General features: G+C 48.4%; 7 protein-coding genes across 7 annotated transcripts; 3 read left to right on the top strand and 4 right to left on the bottom strand.

Annotated features, from left to right (window-relative positions):
- Positions 1-590: 590 nt before the first annotated feature.
- Aspvir_005695 (uncharacterized protein) lies at positions 591-1648 on the top strand (the record flags this gene model as incomplete). The annotated part of the gene is made up of 2 exons (XM_043268908.1): positions 591-725; positions 782-1648. 2 exons carry the CDS (start codon positions 591-593, stop codon positions 1646-1648), a joined length of 1002 nt encoding a protein of 333 aa, XP_043124843.1.
- A 968-nt stretch (positions 1649-2616) lies between these two features.
- Aspvir_005694 (translin) lies at positions 2617-3779 on the top strand (the record flags this gene model as incomplete). The annotated part of the gene is made up of 8 exons (XM_043268907.1): positions 2617-2682; positions 2756-2792; positions 2889-2942; positions 2995-3128; positions 3181-3286; positions 3350-3435; positions 3491-3640; positions 3705-3779. The coding sequence occupies 8 exons, from the start codon at positions 2617-2619 to the stop codon at positions 3777-3779; spliced, it is 708 nt and encodes a 235-aa protein (XP_043124842.1).
- Positions 3780-4090: 311 nt separating this feature from the next.
- Aspvir_005693 (glutathione peroxidase) lies at positions 4091-4747 on the bottom strand (the record flags this gene model as incomplete). Its single annotated transcript, XM_043268906.1, has 2 exons — positions 4091-4629; positions 4705-4747. The coding sequence occupies 2 exons, from the start codon at positions 4745-4747 to the stop codon at positions 4091-4093; spliced, it is 582 nt and encodes a 193-aa protein (XP_043124841.1).
- A 1157-nt stretch (positions 4748-5904) lies between these two features.
- On the bottom strand, positions 5905-6321 carry Aspvir_005692 (CTAG/PCC1 family protein; the record flags this gene model as incomplete). Its single annotated transcript, XM_043268905.1, has 2 exons — positions 5905-6211; positions 6278-6321. The coding sequence occupies 2 exons, from the start codon at positions 6319-6321 to the stop codon at positions 5905-5907; spliced, it is 351 nt and encodes a 116-aa protein (XP_043124840.1).
- A 519-nt stretch (positions 6322-6840) lies between these two features.
- Positions 6841-7680, bottom strand: Aspvir_005691 (uncharacterized protein; the record flags this gene model as incomplete). The annotated part of the gene is made up of 5 exons (XM_043268904.1): positions 6841-6890; positions 6944-6997; positions 7048-7098; positions 7153-7413; positions 7494-7680. 5 exons carry the CDS (start codon positions 7678-7680, stop codon positions 6841-6843), a joined length of 603 nt encoding a protein of 200 aa, XP_043124839.1.
- A 4518-nt stretch (positions 7681-12198) lies between these two features.
- Positions 12199-14214, top strand: cdcA (phosphoprotein phosphatase CDC14; the record flags this gene model as incomplete). The annotated part of the gene is made up of 3 exons (XM_043268903.1): positions 12199-12247; positions 12367-12901; positions 12957-14214. The coding sequence occupies 3 exons, from the start codon at positions 12199-12201 to the stop codon at positions 14212-14214; spliced, it is 1842 nt and encodes a 613-aa protein (XP_043124838.1).
- Positions 14215-14893: 679 nt separating this feature from the next.
- Aspvir_005689 (uncharacterized protein) lies at positions 14894-16540 on the bottom strand (the record flags this gene model as incomplete). The annotated part of the gene is made up of 2 exons (XM_043268902.1): positions 14894-16423; positions 16484-16540. The coding sequence occupies 2 exons, from the start codon at positions 16538-16540 to the stop codon at positions 14894-14896; spliced, it is 1587 nt and encodes a 528-aa protein (XP_043124837.1).
- Between the last annotated feature and the right edge of the window lie 805 nt (positions 16541-17345).

The following is a 17345-nucleotide window of genomic DNA, read 5'->3' as shown; positions in this document are numbered from 1 at the left end:
ATGATGCGAGTGCCTTGTTCCATATGGATATCCACTTTGCAGGACAGGTCGAGAAACTTTTCTGCGCTGTGCTCATTTCAAGTATACAAGAAACTACAATCATGACATGATCTTGTGTGGTCTATTGACCAGAACTATTCTGACAGACGTATGCCAGGGCAACCAGTATCTATTTGTGCACCTAAACACCTGCAGGATAGATATCTCGATTTGAAAGTTTGCAAACTCTCTCAAGACCTTCTTATAGACCATTCAGGATTCCAATCTTAATTTTAATCTGTCTGGTTACCTCGAGTGCCAAATTATACCTGCAGCGGACCTGTCTTCGAAGCCTTATCTAGGGTACGGAGTAGCCAAGAAGATAAGGCTTCAAAGTAGCCATCTTGAAAGTGCTAATAATCGTAGCAGTACGCACCTAGCCCCAAACAATGCGCTTGCTGTGCCCTTTGCACCTTTCGAACTATATTTCTGAAGTTTCGATTCCCTGTCGTAGTCACGTGATGCAGTTGTGTTTCTTGCGCCCTAGCCAAACGATTCTATATTGATATTAACCAACCTCATGCTGACCATCGCCAAATGTCAAGTCCAGGATGGCATTTGGTCCTTGGATTGGACCACTGCGGCTACTTTTGACGACATGGTCTACCTTCAAGAATTGGATATGGTCTTGGATGCCTTCGTTGCCACGCCTGATCGCTCGCCCCCCTGTTGGAGATGTTGAAACGGTACGATATATTCCCTCATTTTGTCTGTAAAGTCTTCACTGACTATTCAACAATAGGGAGTATCAAATTTAAGCGAGGAGCATTCGAATGAAATCGGACACGACAAGGTCCATTCCAGTACAAGGGACGCTCAAGGCCAGTTTATCTCGGGAGGGATCACCGGGATAGTGGAGCTCCTTGATGATGGGACTGCACTCAAGTCACCGTTTCCTGATTCTGAGATTGAAAGCCATATTTTAGACATCGCCAAAGAAGCCACCATCTATCGTCGTATTGGACCACACAAGAGGCTCGTTCGGCTGCTGGGTCATTCCAGGGATGGTCTCGTGCTCGAGTATATGCAAAATGGTGATCTCAAGACATATCTCCAAGCTCATGACTCAATATCGATGAGCCTCAAATTGAAGTGGGCATACCAAGTTGCGGAGGCTGTCGACCTCTTACATAGGAGCGGCGTAATCCACTGTGACATAAAACCACGAAACTTTCTCTTGGATACGGCTCTCGACATCAAAATCATTGACTTCTCTGGCTCTTCAATAGATGGATCGAAGCCGGCGTCTGGTGAGGGCACCAGATTTTTTCTTCCACGGCACTGGAGAGATCAACCCACAGTGACCACAGATCTATTCGCACTAGGGTCGACCCTTTACGAGATCTTTCAAGGTACCAGTCCCTACGAGGAGATACCTAGTGACGAGGTAGAAAACCTTTTTACACAGAAAGTGTTCCCTGATGTCTCTGGTATTCCATGTGGACAAATCATCAAACAATGTTGGCTATCTCAAGTCCATTCGGCCGCGCAGGTGCAGACTGCTATCGGATATATTCTTTTTCGCGCTGTCAACGTCGACTGTACCCCTCATCTCGATGATTTGGACATTGGTCAGGATGCGTCGATTGACCGAGCGGTCTCTCCTTAGGATTGGGACAATCCACTCCAGTCTGTCTTGCTGGGGGACATCTGCTTAGAGTTCTTGAAGTCGTGTCGCATGTTGAAGGACAGCCCCGGTAATGTTTCTTAGACACAAGGATGTCGCACATTCTAGAAGCTTTATATTATTAACTATCAAGAATGACCTTCATCTGAAGGTATAATACCTTGAGTGCTCTTGCGGGTCACTAGGCAGAGAGGCAGCGATGGAAGATGTGAAAAGATCACACCATTATAAAGAGCTATGTAATTATAGCTGAAAGGTAGGACTTTCTTCTTGTACATAGCTATATAATAGACAGGCAAAAGCGGGGTAATGATGCTAATCTAAAAGGGTTAAACAATATACGACATGTTTATGTAGGCTATTCAAGGACTAGGTAAGGAGGTGTTGCTAGGACCTACCAGGGTTTAACTATATCGTGTTGCTGTATCAGTACCCTATTCATATATACTGTGATAGTCTATGTGTTAAAAGCCTCTCTAATTATAAAAGTTGATCGGTTTTATGGGACTGTTGAAAGCCTCCTTAAGTATAAAACCTGCCTACTAAATAATAGGTGTTGCCGTACCCATGGAGAAAAACTGAGGCCTGTCGCCAGAAAGACACTGTCAGAAGAAGGCTGGCATGTGATCACTAATCTTTAACTTGCAATGTGATAAATATGGATGCTCTCTTACTAATGGCACTTCCTACACTAAGAAAGCCTATCTAACTGGATGCCTTAGCAATTTAGTCTTCTCCTTTCAGATATTTTTATAACAAATGTTGATGGGGACTTAAAAAGTAGATGGATTAGGCTGGCATGTACTTCTCCGTAGCTTAGTCTTCAGGCTTCGGCCCGCAGTTTCTTCACCACTTTTTGTTGACGTAACAATCTACCAGACAACGCAACAGCTCAGTCAACATTGAAGTAGTAGCAACAGCGAATCTGAGATACCTACAACATTTCAAAAATGATCGACAACGCGATCTTTGAGAATCTTCAAGCGAAGATTGACGAAGAAACCGCCGTCCGCGATGTAAGGTCCTAAGGCGCTCAAAAGCTCGACATACCAAAGCACAAGTAATGAAGAATAACTAACAGCCTCGCAGGAGCTCCACGAAATTGTCCAATCGCTTTCTAAGAAAGGTTCTCTCCGCAATCTCTACCATCTGGCCTTTGATCCTCCTGATTGAGGCGAGGTCGGAAGCTCCGAGCTCAGCTGACGTACATGACTGCGCACAGGCAGATCCACACAAGCTATACTCTCCCGAGCTCACTCCACGCCATCTGATCAATGTATGTATCACTGTTCGCAAACACATGTGCTCTGTTCATTGACATTGAATAGTGAAGCCGCTTCTTGATGATGCAACTAAAGAGATTATCGCTCAAAGAGACGAGGTCGCGCGGCTCAAGACCGTGGCGGACAAGCACCCGTTCTACAAGTACAACGGGGTGTGGACGAGAGAGTTGCAGAACCTTGTTAGTCGCCTACGGATGCGTGCTCAGTGAGAATTGCTAAGATCCGAGACAGGTAACGTCGATCGAGTTATGTGCGTGGCTCGGAGGCCTCGAGGAGTACAAGGGTACCGGCTCGGCTTCGTTCTTGACCATCGAGGAAGTCGGGAAGTTCCTGAATGGTAAGTTGCGCTTCCTAGTCTTGGTTCGTGAGATTAGCTTTGTTCTGACATGATACATGCTAGTCCCGGTCAATCTGAAAGAGCAAGATGCCTTCCACCTGACCATCGAAGAATATCTCCTTGCACTCATTGGCATGGTTGAGGAATTGGTAGGCATTCTCCTTCACTGGTTTTGCTGCGGTAGCGATACTGACTCCAAATCAGTCCCGTCTAGCAGTCAACTCGGTGACTCTTGGTGATTACAACCGCCCTGTTCAGATCGGTAAATTTATCAAGGATCTGTTCGCTGGTTTCCAGCTGCTCAACTTGAAAAATGATATTCTGCGAAAGAGGAGCGATGGGATCAAATACAGCGTAAGTTGTTACTACTCTCTGGTGCTTTTTTGTGTATGCTTGGCTAATGGACATGTGGCTGTAGGTCAAGAAGGTTGAAGATGTGGTTTATGACTTGTCTTTGCGCAATCTAATTCCCAAGGGAAGTGCTGCGGCTTAGATACTGCTATGCGAGAGAATTACAGTCCAGGAAACGCAACCAATCGCGCAAGGTACAAAGCCAGCAACATTACATTATAGGCACTGTAGCAGGCATCGCTTGAATCTTAGAAGCGCACCCCTTGTAATGAAGACTCTGCAATAGTTGAACGAAATTGCCGAACCATATCACCTTATTCCTGTCTGTCCGATGAAGCTGAAAACATCAAACTGAAAGCTCATTCAATACTGGTATCCTAAACACGAATAATACAATCACAAGCATGGTATATCTGCTAATAGCCCGCCATCATTCCTTCACTCCCAGCAAGACTACGACAACTTAACCTGCTCGGTAGCCTGCTCGGTAGTCTCTCCCTTTCTCGTCGAAGCGGCAGTCCCCTCCTTCTTCGCCTTCTCAATCTCCTTCAGAATCGTATCTTCCAGCGATTCGGGCTTGGTAATACTAGCCCAGCGCCCAACGACCTTCCCATCAGCGGAGATCAAAAACTTCTCGAAATTCCACTTGACGCGCTTCAGCCCCATAAGTCCAGGCATCGTCTCCTTCATCCACGTCCACACGGGCGCCGCATTGTCGCCGTTGACATCCAACTTGCCCAGCACGGGGAAGGTGACGCCGTAGTTGACCTGGCAGAAGGACTGGATCTCGTCGTTGGAGCCGGGGTCTTGGCTGCCGAATTGGTTGCAGGGGAAACCCAGGATGGTGAAGTCTTCGGGATGCTTGGCTTTGATGGACTGGTAGAGGTTCTCGAGGCCTTTGAATTGAGGGGTGAAGCCGCATTTGGAGGCGGTGTTGACGACGAGGACGACTTTGCCTTTGAGGGAGGCGAGGTCGAAGGGTTCGCCCTTCTCTGTGGGTGGGGTAAGGTCAGCAAGACATTCTCATTGATTTTCGCTGGGCGGTGAATCGCAAAGGCGTGACATACTGTCGACAGGCTTGAAGTCGTAGAATGTCGTCGCGGAGGCCATTGTCTTGATGAAGTATGATTTAGGATATCGAACAAGGGACGTTTGAGTGTTGGGAAGTCTGTTTATAGGACTTGGTCGCGAAATATATCTCAAGGAGGAACAGCGAAATATAATGGAAGAAGTCGATAGTGAAGGCACTACTAATACCATTCTAGATCATCGGAGAACCGAGGCAGATCGGAAGGTGGGCCGTCGCGTTGTATATAAATGCATGTCCGTTGAGACCCTGAGAGGGGCGCAGTCGGACGTGAGACCATCCGATGCCGATGACGATGTCATCGTCCCATTGAGGGATAATTATCAGATTACGGTACCAGACAAAGATCAGCGACCAATTCCAAATCATTTACATTAGTCTTAAGATAAGACGGATATTGCGGTTCCGAATTCTTCTCGCTGACTTTTTGTCATCGCGACGGTTCTAGACATCGGATTATTGATCTCTGCAGAGGCTGGGCCAAGACTATTGCAACCACGGATTATTAATGTCTTGACGATTCACTCGTAGCCATTCATATTCTAAGTCACAAAAATCATTATCACTGCGACCACTGCATAATATATGTAAAGGTTGCTACATGAAGCGTCTTATGAATTAATGCATGCATGTGTCATGAGATTTAGAATGTTGAGGGCACGCCCAGTTGCTCTTAGGCACTGCCACATTGTCTTGCATGGTAGAAATCTGGAAACATAAATTGACCAATAGATCGTTCGACAACTCGCATATCAGATTTCACAGCTTTCTTGCACGTTCACCGAGGAACCATACAACCAACAAGAATGCAAGCAGATTTCTCTCAACAACTGTCACACGACACTCGACGGTACCGTAGCGTCTTTTCAAGTGTAGGATCGTTGATTGAGCATAAAACCCTTGGATAACCCAACAGCATTCGGCCCATGTACTTCCGTGCATTCTCGCACTGGGTAAACTGTGTCCGATCGGACAACCCTTCTGCACTCTGGCAACTTCAAATGTCTGGGCCATCGCAGCGGAGACTGGCCAGTTCGGTCTCTCCCAAGCGATCCCAGGAGCATGAACGCAGGGAGCCAACCGGATCGCCTTGATCGATAATAGCGAGGCGCTGCTCACGTAGTGCGTTACGACCGACAAATGATCGGGTCTCTCATCGCTTCTTCGTAGCAGTCACGCCTCATTTCTCCTCCTCCTCTATCTCCTCACTCAAAACATCCACATCGAGCTCCTCCATAACTCCGAGAACTACCCCCAAGCTCTCCATGAACCCGTTAACAGCCACACGAAGCATGCGATTCGTCGTAGCGCGGTACGTCGTCTCAAGGACTGTCTTCGCCGCGTCGTCCTCGTCAGTGGTGGACTTCTGAATTGGACATTTCAGGGCGAAACTGCGGCGGACGAAGGGGGATAGTTCGGCGTCGACTTCGAGGGCTTGGAGGGCAGAGGAGGCGAGGCGGTTGCTGGGGAGGGGGAGGGATATTGTTCTTTTAGTTTTGGATTTCGTTAGTGGGGTGTGTTCATGGATAGGCACGCTGGGGGAGGAGTTTTACAGTGAATAAGGAAATTCAGGATTGGTCGATTCGTTGGCAGCCATGATGAAGTCAATAGGAAATCAATTCAAACCGACTATGTGAATATGAAAATGACTACTGTTCGGTATGATTTTGTATGATTCTCTATGATTCTTGAATGTTAGAGAGAGTAAGGCGGGGAAGGTTTTGGGAGTAGCAGATGAGTCAGCATATTTGTGAAGTGCAGTCAATGAGGGCATATTTTCACCACATTTTCACACCATTTCAGCAACGAACTCTAGCTTGACGGTTGGCTAGGCTCTGTTGGCAGATAGCTAATGAGATGGTACACTATGGCTAAAGTCTATCCTACGACTAATGGAAGATTTGTCTTCGACACTCTTAAACGAGGTTGGACATAAAAGGTTATGAAGTTGACAAGGTACTGTACATGAAGCTTATCCACAAGATCCAGCGCCGTTTGGCAGATCAAATCGAACCGAAAGCGTGAAGTTAAAGAGTCGCGCTATACACCCACATGGTCATGGTATCCCGGGGTTTCTCGACGTACGTAATGCGTTTCACAAAGGTAGGTATTGGATTTAAAGGAGCCCCGCGAGGATGGAGGTGATGGAAGTAGGAGAGAGACCACCTGTGGACGCCTTTAGTAAGCTTGGCCATCACTGTTTGAGAATGGCAACTTACCAGCCTGGCCGATAGTGTTGAGGACGTTCTCGACACCGGCAGCGTCAAGGACACCTAAAGACGCAATCAGTAGATGCAAATTACTGACGGAAAAAGTTACTTACCGCTCTTAACCTTGCTGACCAGGTTCTGCGCAAGGATGTTGACGCCGACGGCTAATTATTCGTGTTAGCCGCATTGATTTCTGCCCAAGGATGTTGACTACATACTGCCGGTAACAGTCTCGACGGCACCAGAGGCAATGTTCTTAACGGTGACAACAGCGCCGCCAGCAGTGTCCTTGACGGTGCCAACAGCGCCACCGACGACATCGGTGACAGGCTTAGCAACACCCTCAACGGTCTTGACTGCGCCGCCAGCGACATTAGTGACGGGCATAGCAACATTGCTAGCCGTGCCCACGATATCACGCTTGCTGGCAACAGAGACAGGGACGAGCTTGGTCAGCTGGCCCTTGATGTCGGTGAGTTCTAATGGACAGAATTGGGATTAGCGAGGCCGGACTATGCTTTTGGATGTTTCGGAGAGGTTGTTTCAGTAAAGGACATACCGGTCTGGACCTGGGTGAGGTCGACCTCCTGGCAGACGCCGCCGAGGAGACCACCGACGAGACCCTCAACATTGTTGAGGGCATTGTTCAGCTTGCTCAGGGTGGCATCAACAGGGGTCTGAGGGATGGCCAGAGCAGAGACAGAGCTGGCAACAGCCAGAGAAGCGACGATTCCAGTGAACTTCATGGTGACGGTTGGTTTTGATTAAAGACTAGGAATTAAATGAGTGACTGAGAGTTGTGGGAAAGGAGTGGATGGTCGCTGAAAGCAGGCCTTGAAAATGATTGACTGGAAAGAGTGGATTTGGCTGGTGTGAGGAGGAAGAAGAAAACGACTTGAAGCAGAGCAAGGCGTCGTTTTATATGCAGGTTTTCCCTCCCAGAGCAGATCACCTCCCTCCTGTCGTGGACCTCGTCCGCTCATGAGCTGCCTCGGATTCCACGTGTAGATCAGGGGCATCATGGCCAGAGATGTGAGTGATAGGTCATCACATCCAAAGCCGTCTGTTACATACTAGTCTAGCAGCTCGAAGACGACAGCGATCGACACGGAGAAGTGATGTTCTCAACTCACGTTCCACTATTGCCAGCACTACTAGGCTAGCTCGTATCTAGTCTGCTTGCTTCACTGAAACGTGTGCTCGGGTTATTATTGAATGAAGTCACTACACTCCAACATGGCCCCGCACAAGCTAATCTGAGTCCGAAGGAAGTAAACCTTTCAGTGGCCTAGGGGCGCCCGATTGGGACGACGACTATCAAACGATTGCACCGAAAGCGTGCTATGCAGACCAGGTCCATTCTAACGGGCACCGGTTTATCCACGATAGAAAGTTAAGAGGCCATAGCAAGGCTTGCAGCGCAGTTATTATCATCGCAGAATGTCGTGCTGGCCTGCACGCTCAATTTTGTCTTCTCAGAGATGTGGACTGAAGTCAAACTTGATTTTCATGATGTTTGCCAACTCATGAACACAGCAGTATAGACGGAAATGTCGGGTATTGAGCAGTCATTCCGGAGTATTATTTTCGTTTCAATGAGGTAACTTCAATAGTCGCAGTAGCAACCCAGTTGCTGGGCCTCGTTTATGACCCTGCGGAGGACGTTGAGGCAAAGCGCGTGGGGATTTCACAATGCTTTCATTTTAAAACAATGTCGATCCCTCATGAACATCTCCGCAGAGCCACCATGGATTGGAGAAAGAATTCAAATAAACGTCAACGGATTGCTTAACTTGAACCTTGAGCGTAAATAGTGTGGATTAGCTGGACGATCGTCAGTTGGTTATTATTGTTGCCAACTTGCCCCTAGTTGTCCAAGTCATTAGCTCTGCAGGATTCTGATCGGAGGATTATTAAGCCTTCAACCGAGAACGCCACATCTTTTACGCCTCATATGACAACAGATTGTCATCTATTCAAATTGTTGTTGTTTTCTAAGAAGACTCAAGGAGGATGATTGTTGATGTGAGGATGGAAAGGCTGAAAAGAGGGAATTGGATCAGCAAACCCTCAGGGACTAGCTACCTAGTATTCGCATTATCCCTGCTGATCTGCTCCACCTCTCGGGACGTCGCAGTTCGACTTTTGGGAAAATATTCCAGTTGACGAATCATGAAATCCACCCAGAGCAACGAGCGAAGTCTAATGTATCTCTTCCCCAGTGATAGTCATGTCGTGAACCTTCGGAGTTGGCCGCAATTGAGTAACCCTTCGCGGCCGGAGAGGAGGACCAGGTATCATATCCATTCCACTTTCATAATAGAGTTCGAAGACACGAGGGATTGGACTAACTCTAATTCTTTCATGGTCTTTGTCTGTTTTGGCTTGTGAGTCAAGGATCGATACTCAGTAGACTAGACTACAGCCTCTGCTTCGATGGCCAGTGAAACAATGCTGACCTACTGAAGGGAATTGCATCAGAACTCAGGAACGGACTAAAGGCATGATCAAGGGACTATTGCCATCGTGTCAGTTAGACTGAATTATACAAAGAGATCTTCATCATGTCTATCATAATTTTATATCTTTACTCATTTTCACTTGGTATCAGTGATATCATGAATTAATTTCAAATGGATCGACTCAGACGCTGAATATATTGTTAAAATAAAAGACAGCACCAGAAGCGCAAAATGAGACTCGCTATTCTCATGGCAGATAATGAATATCTCTATTACTCTCTGAGGAGAACCAAGCACTCTGGAGATGTTGTACTAACCTTCTGGTGATGCAGCTTGGAGGTGTTATGCCTTAGGTTCCAGTTACGCGCGCTTCAAGACATGCTATCACGAAACACTTGGACTCGTTGTTCAAGAGGCCGGTATTGTCCTGAGTTTAGCAGCAGTGGTCATGGTCCGCACGGTCGTCTGACAAGAACAAACATTTCCGTCCTCTATCTAGTAGCTGTCAATACGACCTCATAGCCATCGCCGTCCTAGCCAGTGTCTTCTGTAGGTTGCACCCTTCTGACTTGCTACCCGTATTTCATTGTTCACCAGCTCATCCTCAACAAACTGAGTTCCTTGGGTATCATGCTACCTTTGAAATTAGACTTCCGTTTCTGCTGGAGCCCAGGTCGCCATGTACTCTTCTTGTTGGGCATTCTGAACGCCTTTCCCCTTGGTAAGATGTCATCTGTATTATCTTTCTTGCTCGGCTGCATCTCATTTGACACTCGCAGCAGCTAAATCTCTCAGTTATACTGGCTGATTTCAACCCGAAACTCTTGTTGAAAACAATCCGTCATCCCATTCCTTTCCCTTTTCGTTCATACATTTAACTGCTGACATGACCCCGGGACATCTAGTCCACATCAAGATTCTCAATCCACAATCTATTCGAGTTTCCTAGGACACTACGCAACATTATCTCGAATACCATGGGCTTGATGAAAAAGAATTGCAACATTCGGGCATTGTGATTCTCTGTCAGCGACATACCACCATCCTTGCCCGGCGTCCTCTCCCACTGTGACAGCTTCTTGCCGAACCACCCGTATCTTCCTGAAATCACTGATGTACACCTGTTAGCCCAAAAACGGCAAAACAGCATAAGACGTTCCTCACAAGCCATCATAAAGCGATGCAGCAGCGACCACAACAGCATTTTCGGTTCAGACGACAGTCACCGTTGGGCTCGAGCCCATACTCTTCGCGACATGGAGAGCGTGAACTGGAGACCTGGTCGCAATCTCCAGGGAGACGTTCCGCGCCAATACCCAGCGCTCAGTTGGTGAGCGAAGAGACGATTCCCTTGAGGTACATTGATTGGGTATGTGATCGCTCAGCTCAGCCAAGACAACAGATTCGAAGGCGACTGCTCTAAGTGATGTGCTTGAGGTATCATTGCAAAGGTGCAACAGATGGTTTATATATCCTTGTTCATGGCAATTGATCAACCGATCAGTGCATCTGAATGGTCAAGCTCTCCTATCGGAGAGGCAGCTGACAGCTTGCGGTTACATTTAGCTTTCTTTGTCTGACGACGCGGAGCTCCATTTAGAGGTAATTGGTACAACAAAGTGACAAACAATAGAACCAGAAAAATCATTCACATCATATTGTACCCGGTTGCAGCCACTGTTCATAGTGTTTTCTACTTTACACCTGATCTGCGCTGTGCGTTGCCGCGGTAGATATGAGGCCTTGGGGTCGAGTTCCAAGTGAATATCCAAGGAGATGAAAATGGCAGAATGTGTATTAAAAGACAGACAGGCGCTACAGTTGTCGATAATCGGAGAAGAATGGTGATGCAGGACTACCGTCAGGAGCCATCCACAAGCGAGTGATGACTGAGCTATATATCTGAAGGACCGTCAACCGCTGCATGTGAGTGACATGGGACTCACAGCCCATAGAAACAGCACGGGCGAGATTCGATCATTCATAATGTATGTTGTTTACTATCCGGAACCCGGAAAACGCAAATTATCCCAGAGTCTCAAGACATGCAGCTCCGAGTTGATCGCTGGTGTCTCTGCAGTCTGCTCAGAAACTGCGAGGCTGAAATTGGAGGACTAGACGTGGCTGTGTGTTTTGGTTGTGGCTTGCATTGTTTTGTTTGCTTCATTTGCTTGTGGGGCAAAACACTGTCGGTTACATAAGCATGGCGGCCAAGATGTTTTCTTTTTGGTCAGTGCCTGAGGCAACTGCATTGTTGTCCTGCCAACTGCCGGCACTAAGCCACTTTAAGGGCATCATAACATAACAGCGGCCACTTAGCGTGCATCGCAGTTGCCCAAACGGTCTCATCGGCCTCGAGCTCTGGCTTTCTCCTCCGTCTCGTGCGGCCTCCGAAACATTATCTACTACTCTCTCTCCTCCTCGCTTCTACCTCTGCCCTAGAGTTTATCCTTCTTAAACCCCTCATCCGCAATCTCTCCATAATCCGTCTTGTATATCATCCTCTTCCGTGGGCCTTGTTGCCTCTTATCTTTACCCTACCTGCATTGTGGGTTGAAAGGCCATTCATCGGGCAAGAGTTGACAAAGAGCCGGATCATGATTGTTTAGATTGGATACATTGTCATCGTCCTTTTTCTCTATTATTCTAATCATTGACCGGCCGCGAGAAGCACTTCGAGCCGGTGCGGTGCCTTTTTGTGAAGAGACATTATCTTGTCCAGCCCTCACTCCGTTCGGCTGTCCATCTTATTTAAAGTGCATAAGCTAGCTGCTTTCGAGTGTTTGTCATCTGAAGAGCACAATGTCTGGATATATGGGCGGCCCGGGCCAGGTGATCGAGTATATCCAAGGTTCGTGCTTCTGTTTTGGTCCGATCTGTCGAGAAAATGTCACAGGAGCCCGACAAGTTGTCTCGTCCAATATGAACTTCACACTGTCTGACAAGCATTCTGACCACTTGAAATCGCAGATCGCCTGTACCTCGCTTCCTACGACTCCCCACCCGATCCAAAGGCTCCGTTCCCCTTCCCTCTCGAACAATCCAAATCTCCCAGCAAACGATCCGCGCGAGGCCAGCCCCAGACGCCTAGCAAGAAGCGGTACCCTGTGTATTTCACCGCAGACGATACTCTTTTTTACAACTCCTTCCATGCAGACTTCGGTCCTCTTCATATAGGACATCTGTATCGCTTTGCGGTCCATTTCCACGAGATTCTTGGCGAACCGGCGAACAAAGATCGCGCGGTGGTCTTTTACTCAAAGAGCGATCCACGGAGTCGTGCCAACGCAGCATGCCTTGTCGCTTGCTATATGGTTCTCATCCAGTCTTGGCCGCCACATCTTGCCTTGGCTCCAATCGCACAGGCTGATCCGCCGTACATGCCTTTCCGCGATGCGGGATACAGTCAGGCAGATTTCACTCTGACAATCCAGGACGTAGTGTATGGAGTATGGAAGGCGAAGGAACAGTCGCTTTGCAGTCTGAGCAGCTTCAGCCTTGAAGAGTATGTATACGGCTGACGGATGATCTTTTGAGCGCACACTGACGGATCTTGCTAGATATGAGAAGTTCGAACGTGTCGACATGGGTGACTTCAACTGGATCACCCCTCAGTTCCTCGCCTTCGCCTCCCCACAACATGAACCTATTGCACCAATCCCTTCCAACACCCCTGAATACGCTGCGTTGCCATCAACAGTTTCCCAGGTCATCTCATCGAAGCTACCACTTCCATTCAAAAACGTACTGGCGCATTTCGCAACGCGTAATGTGGGTCTCGTTGTGCGACTGAACTCAGAGCTGTACTCTCCGTCATACTTCACAGCTTTGGGAATCAACCACATCGATATGATATTTGAAGATGGTACTTGTCCTCCATTGCCGTTGGTTCGAAGATTCATCAAGATGGCACACGAGATGATCACAGTCAAAAATAAGGGAATCGCGGTGCATTGCAAGGCTGGTCTGGGTCGCACCGGTTGCTTGATTGGTGCCTATCTTATCTACCGGTACGGATTCACCGCCAACGAAATCATCGCTTTCATGAGATTCATGCGTCCCGGCATGGTGGTTGGTCCACAGCAACATTGGCTGCACCTGAATCAGGGCTCATTCCGCGAATGGTGGTTTGAGGATAGTATGAAGGAGGAGCTGGCCCAGATGCAGCCAGCACCGATTACACCTGGAAGAGCATCCACCAAGCAACGTGCCAACAACGGCCCGATTGCGACACCACCCAACAATAGCCACTCTAAGCGTTCCGCGCTTGGAGAGATTGACCACAACGAGGGTGCCGGAACGCAAAGCGAAGAGTACCTTCCTGCTCCAACTCCTGGCCAACCTCGCAAGTCCCACCGGAAGGACTCTCGTCATCATCCATATGCACGCACCACTTCTGGCACTCTCCTTGTCGACAAGGACATGAGCAAGACTGAAGAGCACACCAGGCAGCGCAGCTCCCGTCTCAGCAATGACAGCAGCGAAAGTGAAGAGGAAATCCAACTGCGCATGTTGGCCAAGCGTTCCTCTCGATCGCCCGTGGCATCACCAAGCCAGCGATCTGTCAGTTACTCTGCTACAGTGACTGCCAGTTACACCTTGACAGATGACATCCACGAGGACAGAGAGAATTGGGGGGAAGCTGGACATGCTGCACCCAAGACACCCTTGAGCAGTAAGAGCGGAAGTGGCGCCATTTCGGTCACCAAAGTTCGTACAAGCCCTCGGCGAGTGACCGACAGCAGAAGTGCCTCCAAAGGCGTTCGCAAGATCAGCGGCCGAATCGGTAGCACAGGGAGTCCCACACGCGTCAAGTGAACGAAATTGCTTGTCTTTATCCTTTTTCCTTCGACGTGCTGGCTGACTTCTTCAACCGCTTTCCTCTCTTTCATTTTCTTGGTCTTGGGCAAGGCCATATTACATACCCCCAGTCATGAATAGCCCGTCATCAATTTGCTGCATTTGCGCTACCATTAGTTTAATGATTCGTCTCTTGTTTCTTGGTTATTCGCTGGAGTCCGGGGTTTAAAGCTTGATTGGTCTGGATTTGTGCGTTGTGGCGTATGGTTGCATTGTTGACGATCAGATGATCTAGACGTTGGCACCGAATCGAGCTCTGAAACACGCAAAATGGTCATGGTGGTTGTGTGACTTTCTGGTAATAGGAAGGGTTTCGATGAATGATTGTTTGGCGATTCAGTTGAATGTGTGTGCATATGTGTATACAATCTACGTGGGACTGATAAAGTCAGTTCATAACTTTCAGACAAAGACCCCCTGTGCCGAGTAGACTGATCAACATCGTAGGACACTGGTGCAGTAGCACATCGAGCAAGTAAGGCACTGGCCGTCTTAATTCAGTCGAGCGAACCTTCAAGGATCCCTACCGAGGTTCCAGGCTCGATTAGGGGACCAACGCCCTGAATTTAGTTTATCCGATGAGCAGCCGCCGAAGTAAACCAACCGCTCTGATTTGGAAACCGAGTCCTTGCAAGGGTCAGAACACCGATTTCTCTCTCACTGGCAACGCCGAGGCATGTTCGAACGGCGGTTCCACGTCTAGGCTCGAACAACTATCGTCGATCCTATCCTCGATGACGACTTCAAAGGCTTCCATACCCATGGACGAAGCGACCTGATCCAACCATTTGTCCACCGGACTCATTTGTATACCCTCAGACAGAGGGAAGCTCACGCCGTCGTCAAAATCGCGAAATCTGGAGACGATGTGGAAGGATATGATCCTGGGTTCGTCGAAGTAGGATTCACTCGGCATTGACTCCAGGGCTGATATACGAGATGATGACGACGATAATGACCCGGGCCCATCGGGGGTGCCTATGATGCCGTAAGGCGAGTAGTTGTCGTGTCGAGAAACCATGAGATTGTGTAACAGAAGATCTAGGATTTTGAAGCAATTTTTTGTGCCGCGCAGCACGCCATTTGCGAAACTTTGCGGTAGTGTGGACGGAATGGGTCCTATGAGGGATAATTTACCGTGGGTGTTTCTATGGCCCTGCACGGAGACAACGAGGCGCAGCTCAGATGCTAAACCGTGTATTTTCTCTTTGCAGTGGTATAACCTCGAAATCAGCTGTTCTGATTCCGAGGGCGATGCTGGCGGAGAGGCATTGAGGTGTCGGTTGACCCGGTACATCAGGCCGGGAATCTTGACGACTTCCATAAATAATCGATCCGTTACGTCAATAATGGCCGAGATCGTTGCATTCGCTCGTGGATCGGCCATGTCTTGTTTTCGGATCTTGTCGATCAGGGATTGCCACTCTGGCTTTTCGAAGAAGCACGGCTTGCCCTCGATGAACGCAGCGGCAGCGAGAAAGCTGCGAAAGGAAAGATACAGGCAGCGATCGAACCCGGTCAGATGGGATTTCGGCCCGCGCATGGACATCAGCAGAGCAGCTCCAGCGGCATGCTGAGCCCAGGAGTCCTCTCTTGTCTGAGAGTATGCTTCAAATAGGCTGAGTAAGATGGATGTGCTAACGCTTTCCCTTGAGCGCATGATCTTGTCATGTCTGATCATGCCTCCTAAGGAGACTAAAGCCTTCGAGTACATCTCTCGGCTGGCCTTTTGCAGGGCGACGTCATGATTTGAACGTCCCATGAAAACGGACGTGATGCAGAAAACGGCTGCATCCAGAGCTGGAGTTGTCCCCAAAACATCCGCTACATACACTGCCCAAGGAACATGAACGCGATATTTGTTTAGACCGAAAAAGCGGGGAAATGCCGTGAGGACGAAGTCACGGAATACTGCAGGCTGTTGCCGAGTCATCGACTTTGCGGCTAAAGAAGGGAAAATCTGCTCGTCGATTGAATCAGGTGGATGCGCCAGACTCTCTTCTCTTCTTATTTCCTGGATCTCGTGCTCATTGGTTAGATTTGCAGTCTGCCCATATCGCTTCTTGACCACGGGTCCTTCGTCCATAAATTTGCGGACTTTTGCATAACCAGGACACTGAACACCATATTTACGGCATTGAGAGCATTCAGGCCGCAATCCATCACACTTTGTTTCTGTTAGTTATCAAGTCGGTAGATGGGGTTGTAAGCTAAAAGGGAATCAAACCTTAATGCGTCTCTTGATGCAAATCTGACACCCAGTGCTTCGTGGGACCCCAACCATGTTTGAGTATTTGGCTGCTACATGCTCTCTTAAGGCTGGTACGGTGTATGCGCAGACTATCACGATCGATATGACTTCAACGATTCCAGACGAAGCATCACGCGGGCAATAATGGGACCTTTATGATGGAGGAGAAATCAAAAGATGTGTGCGATGGAGCGGTAGTTGCCAGGGCAGTAATGATCGAAGTGGAGAGAAAAGGGTTGCAAGAAACAGATATTTGCGTAGTCTCCGTTCTCTATGCTCTTTCTGTCTAGAGAGGTATTATTGTCCTCTCGTGAGGCTTGCCAGATTTTCCCTCCTACTCGTTCCACTTTTGAGCTTGAAGTAAGGTGAAAGGATCCGTTACTCCACCGCACTCGGCGGTCATCCTGAACTTTCCGATCTTGAGCAAGTTGAGCGGCTGAAGAACCCTTCTGCTGATCGCCAAAAAGCAGAAAAGCTAGGAACGGCCTAGCTGGGGGACGCAGCGAATGAAGTGTCTGCTTGATCGAGGAGTTGTCTCAAACGCGGTCCATCTCCGAATGGTTGCTAGCTTGTAGAAGTGGACCAACGGAAGCGCTCAGCGAGCTTAAAGCAAGCCGTAAGCCAATAATCTGAATGACTTCCCACGGCTGTTCAAGGGAGAGCCCATGGAACGTTATTCCGTATTAGTAACATGCATCTTGGCTTGCCAAATTTTGTCGTTTGATTCGCTGTAATCAGAGTCCAGGGGCAGAGGCAATGAAGGATCAAGACCTGGGATGACCTCTGACGATCCCCACTCTATTCAGTATTTAATCGACTATGCGAGGGTCCTCTCGTC

This window comes from Aspergillus viridinutans (assembly GCF_018404265.1).
Source record: "Aspergillus viridinutans IFM 47045 DNA, scaffold_3, whole genome shotgun sequence".
Classification (NCBI taxonomy): Eukaryota; Fungi; Ascomycota; class Eurotiomycetes; order Eurotiales; family Aspergillaceae; genus Aspergillus; species Aspergillus viridinutans.
This window is presented reverse-complemented; position numbering and strand designations above follow the sequence as displayed.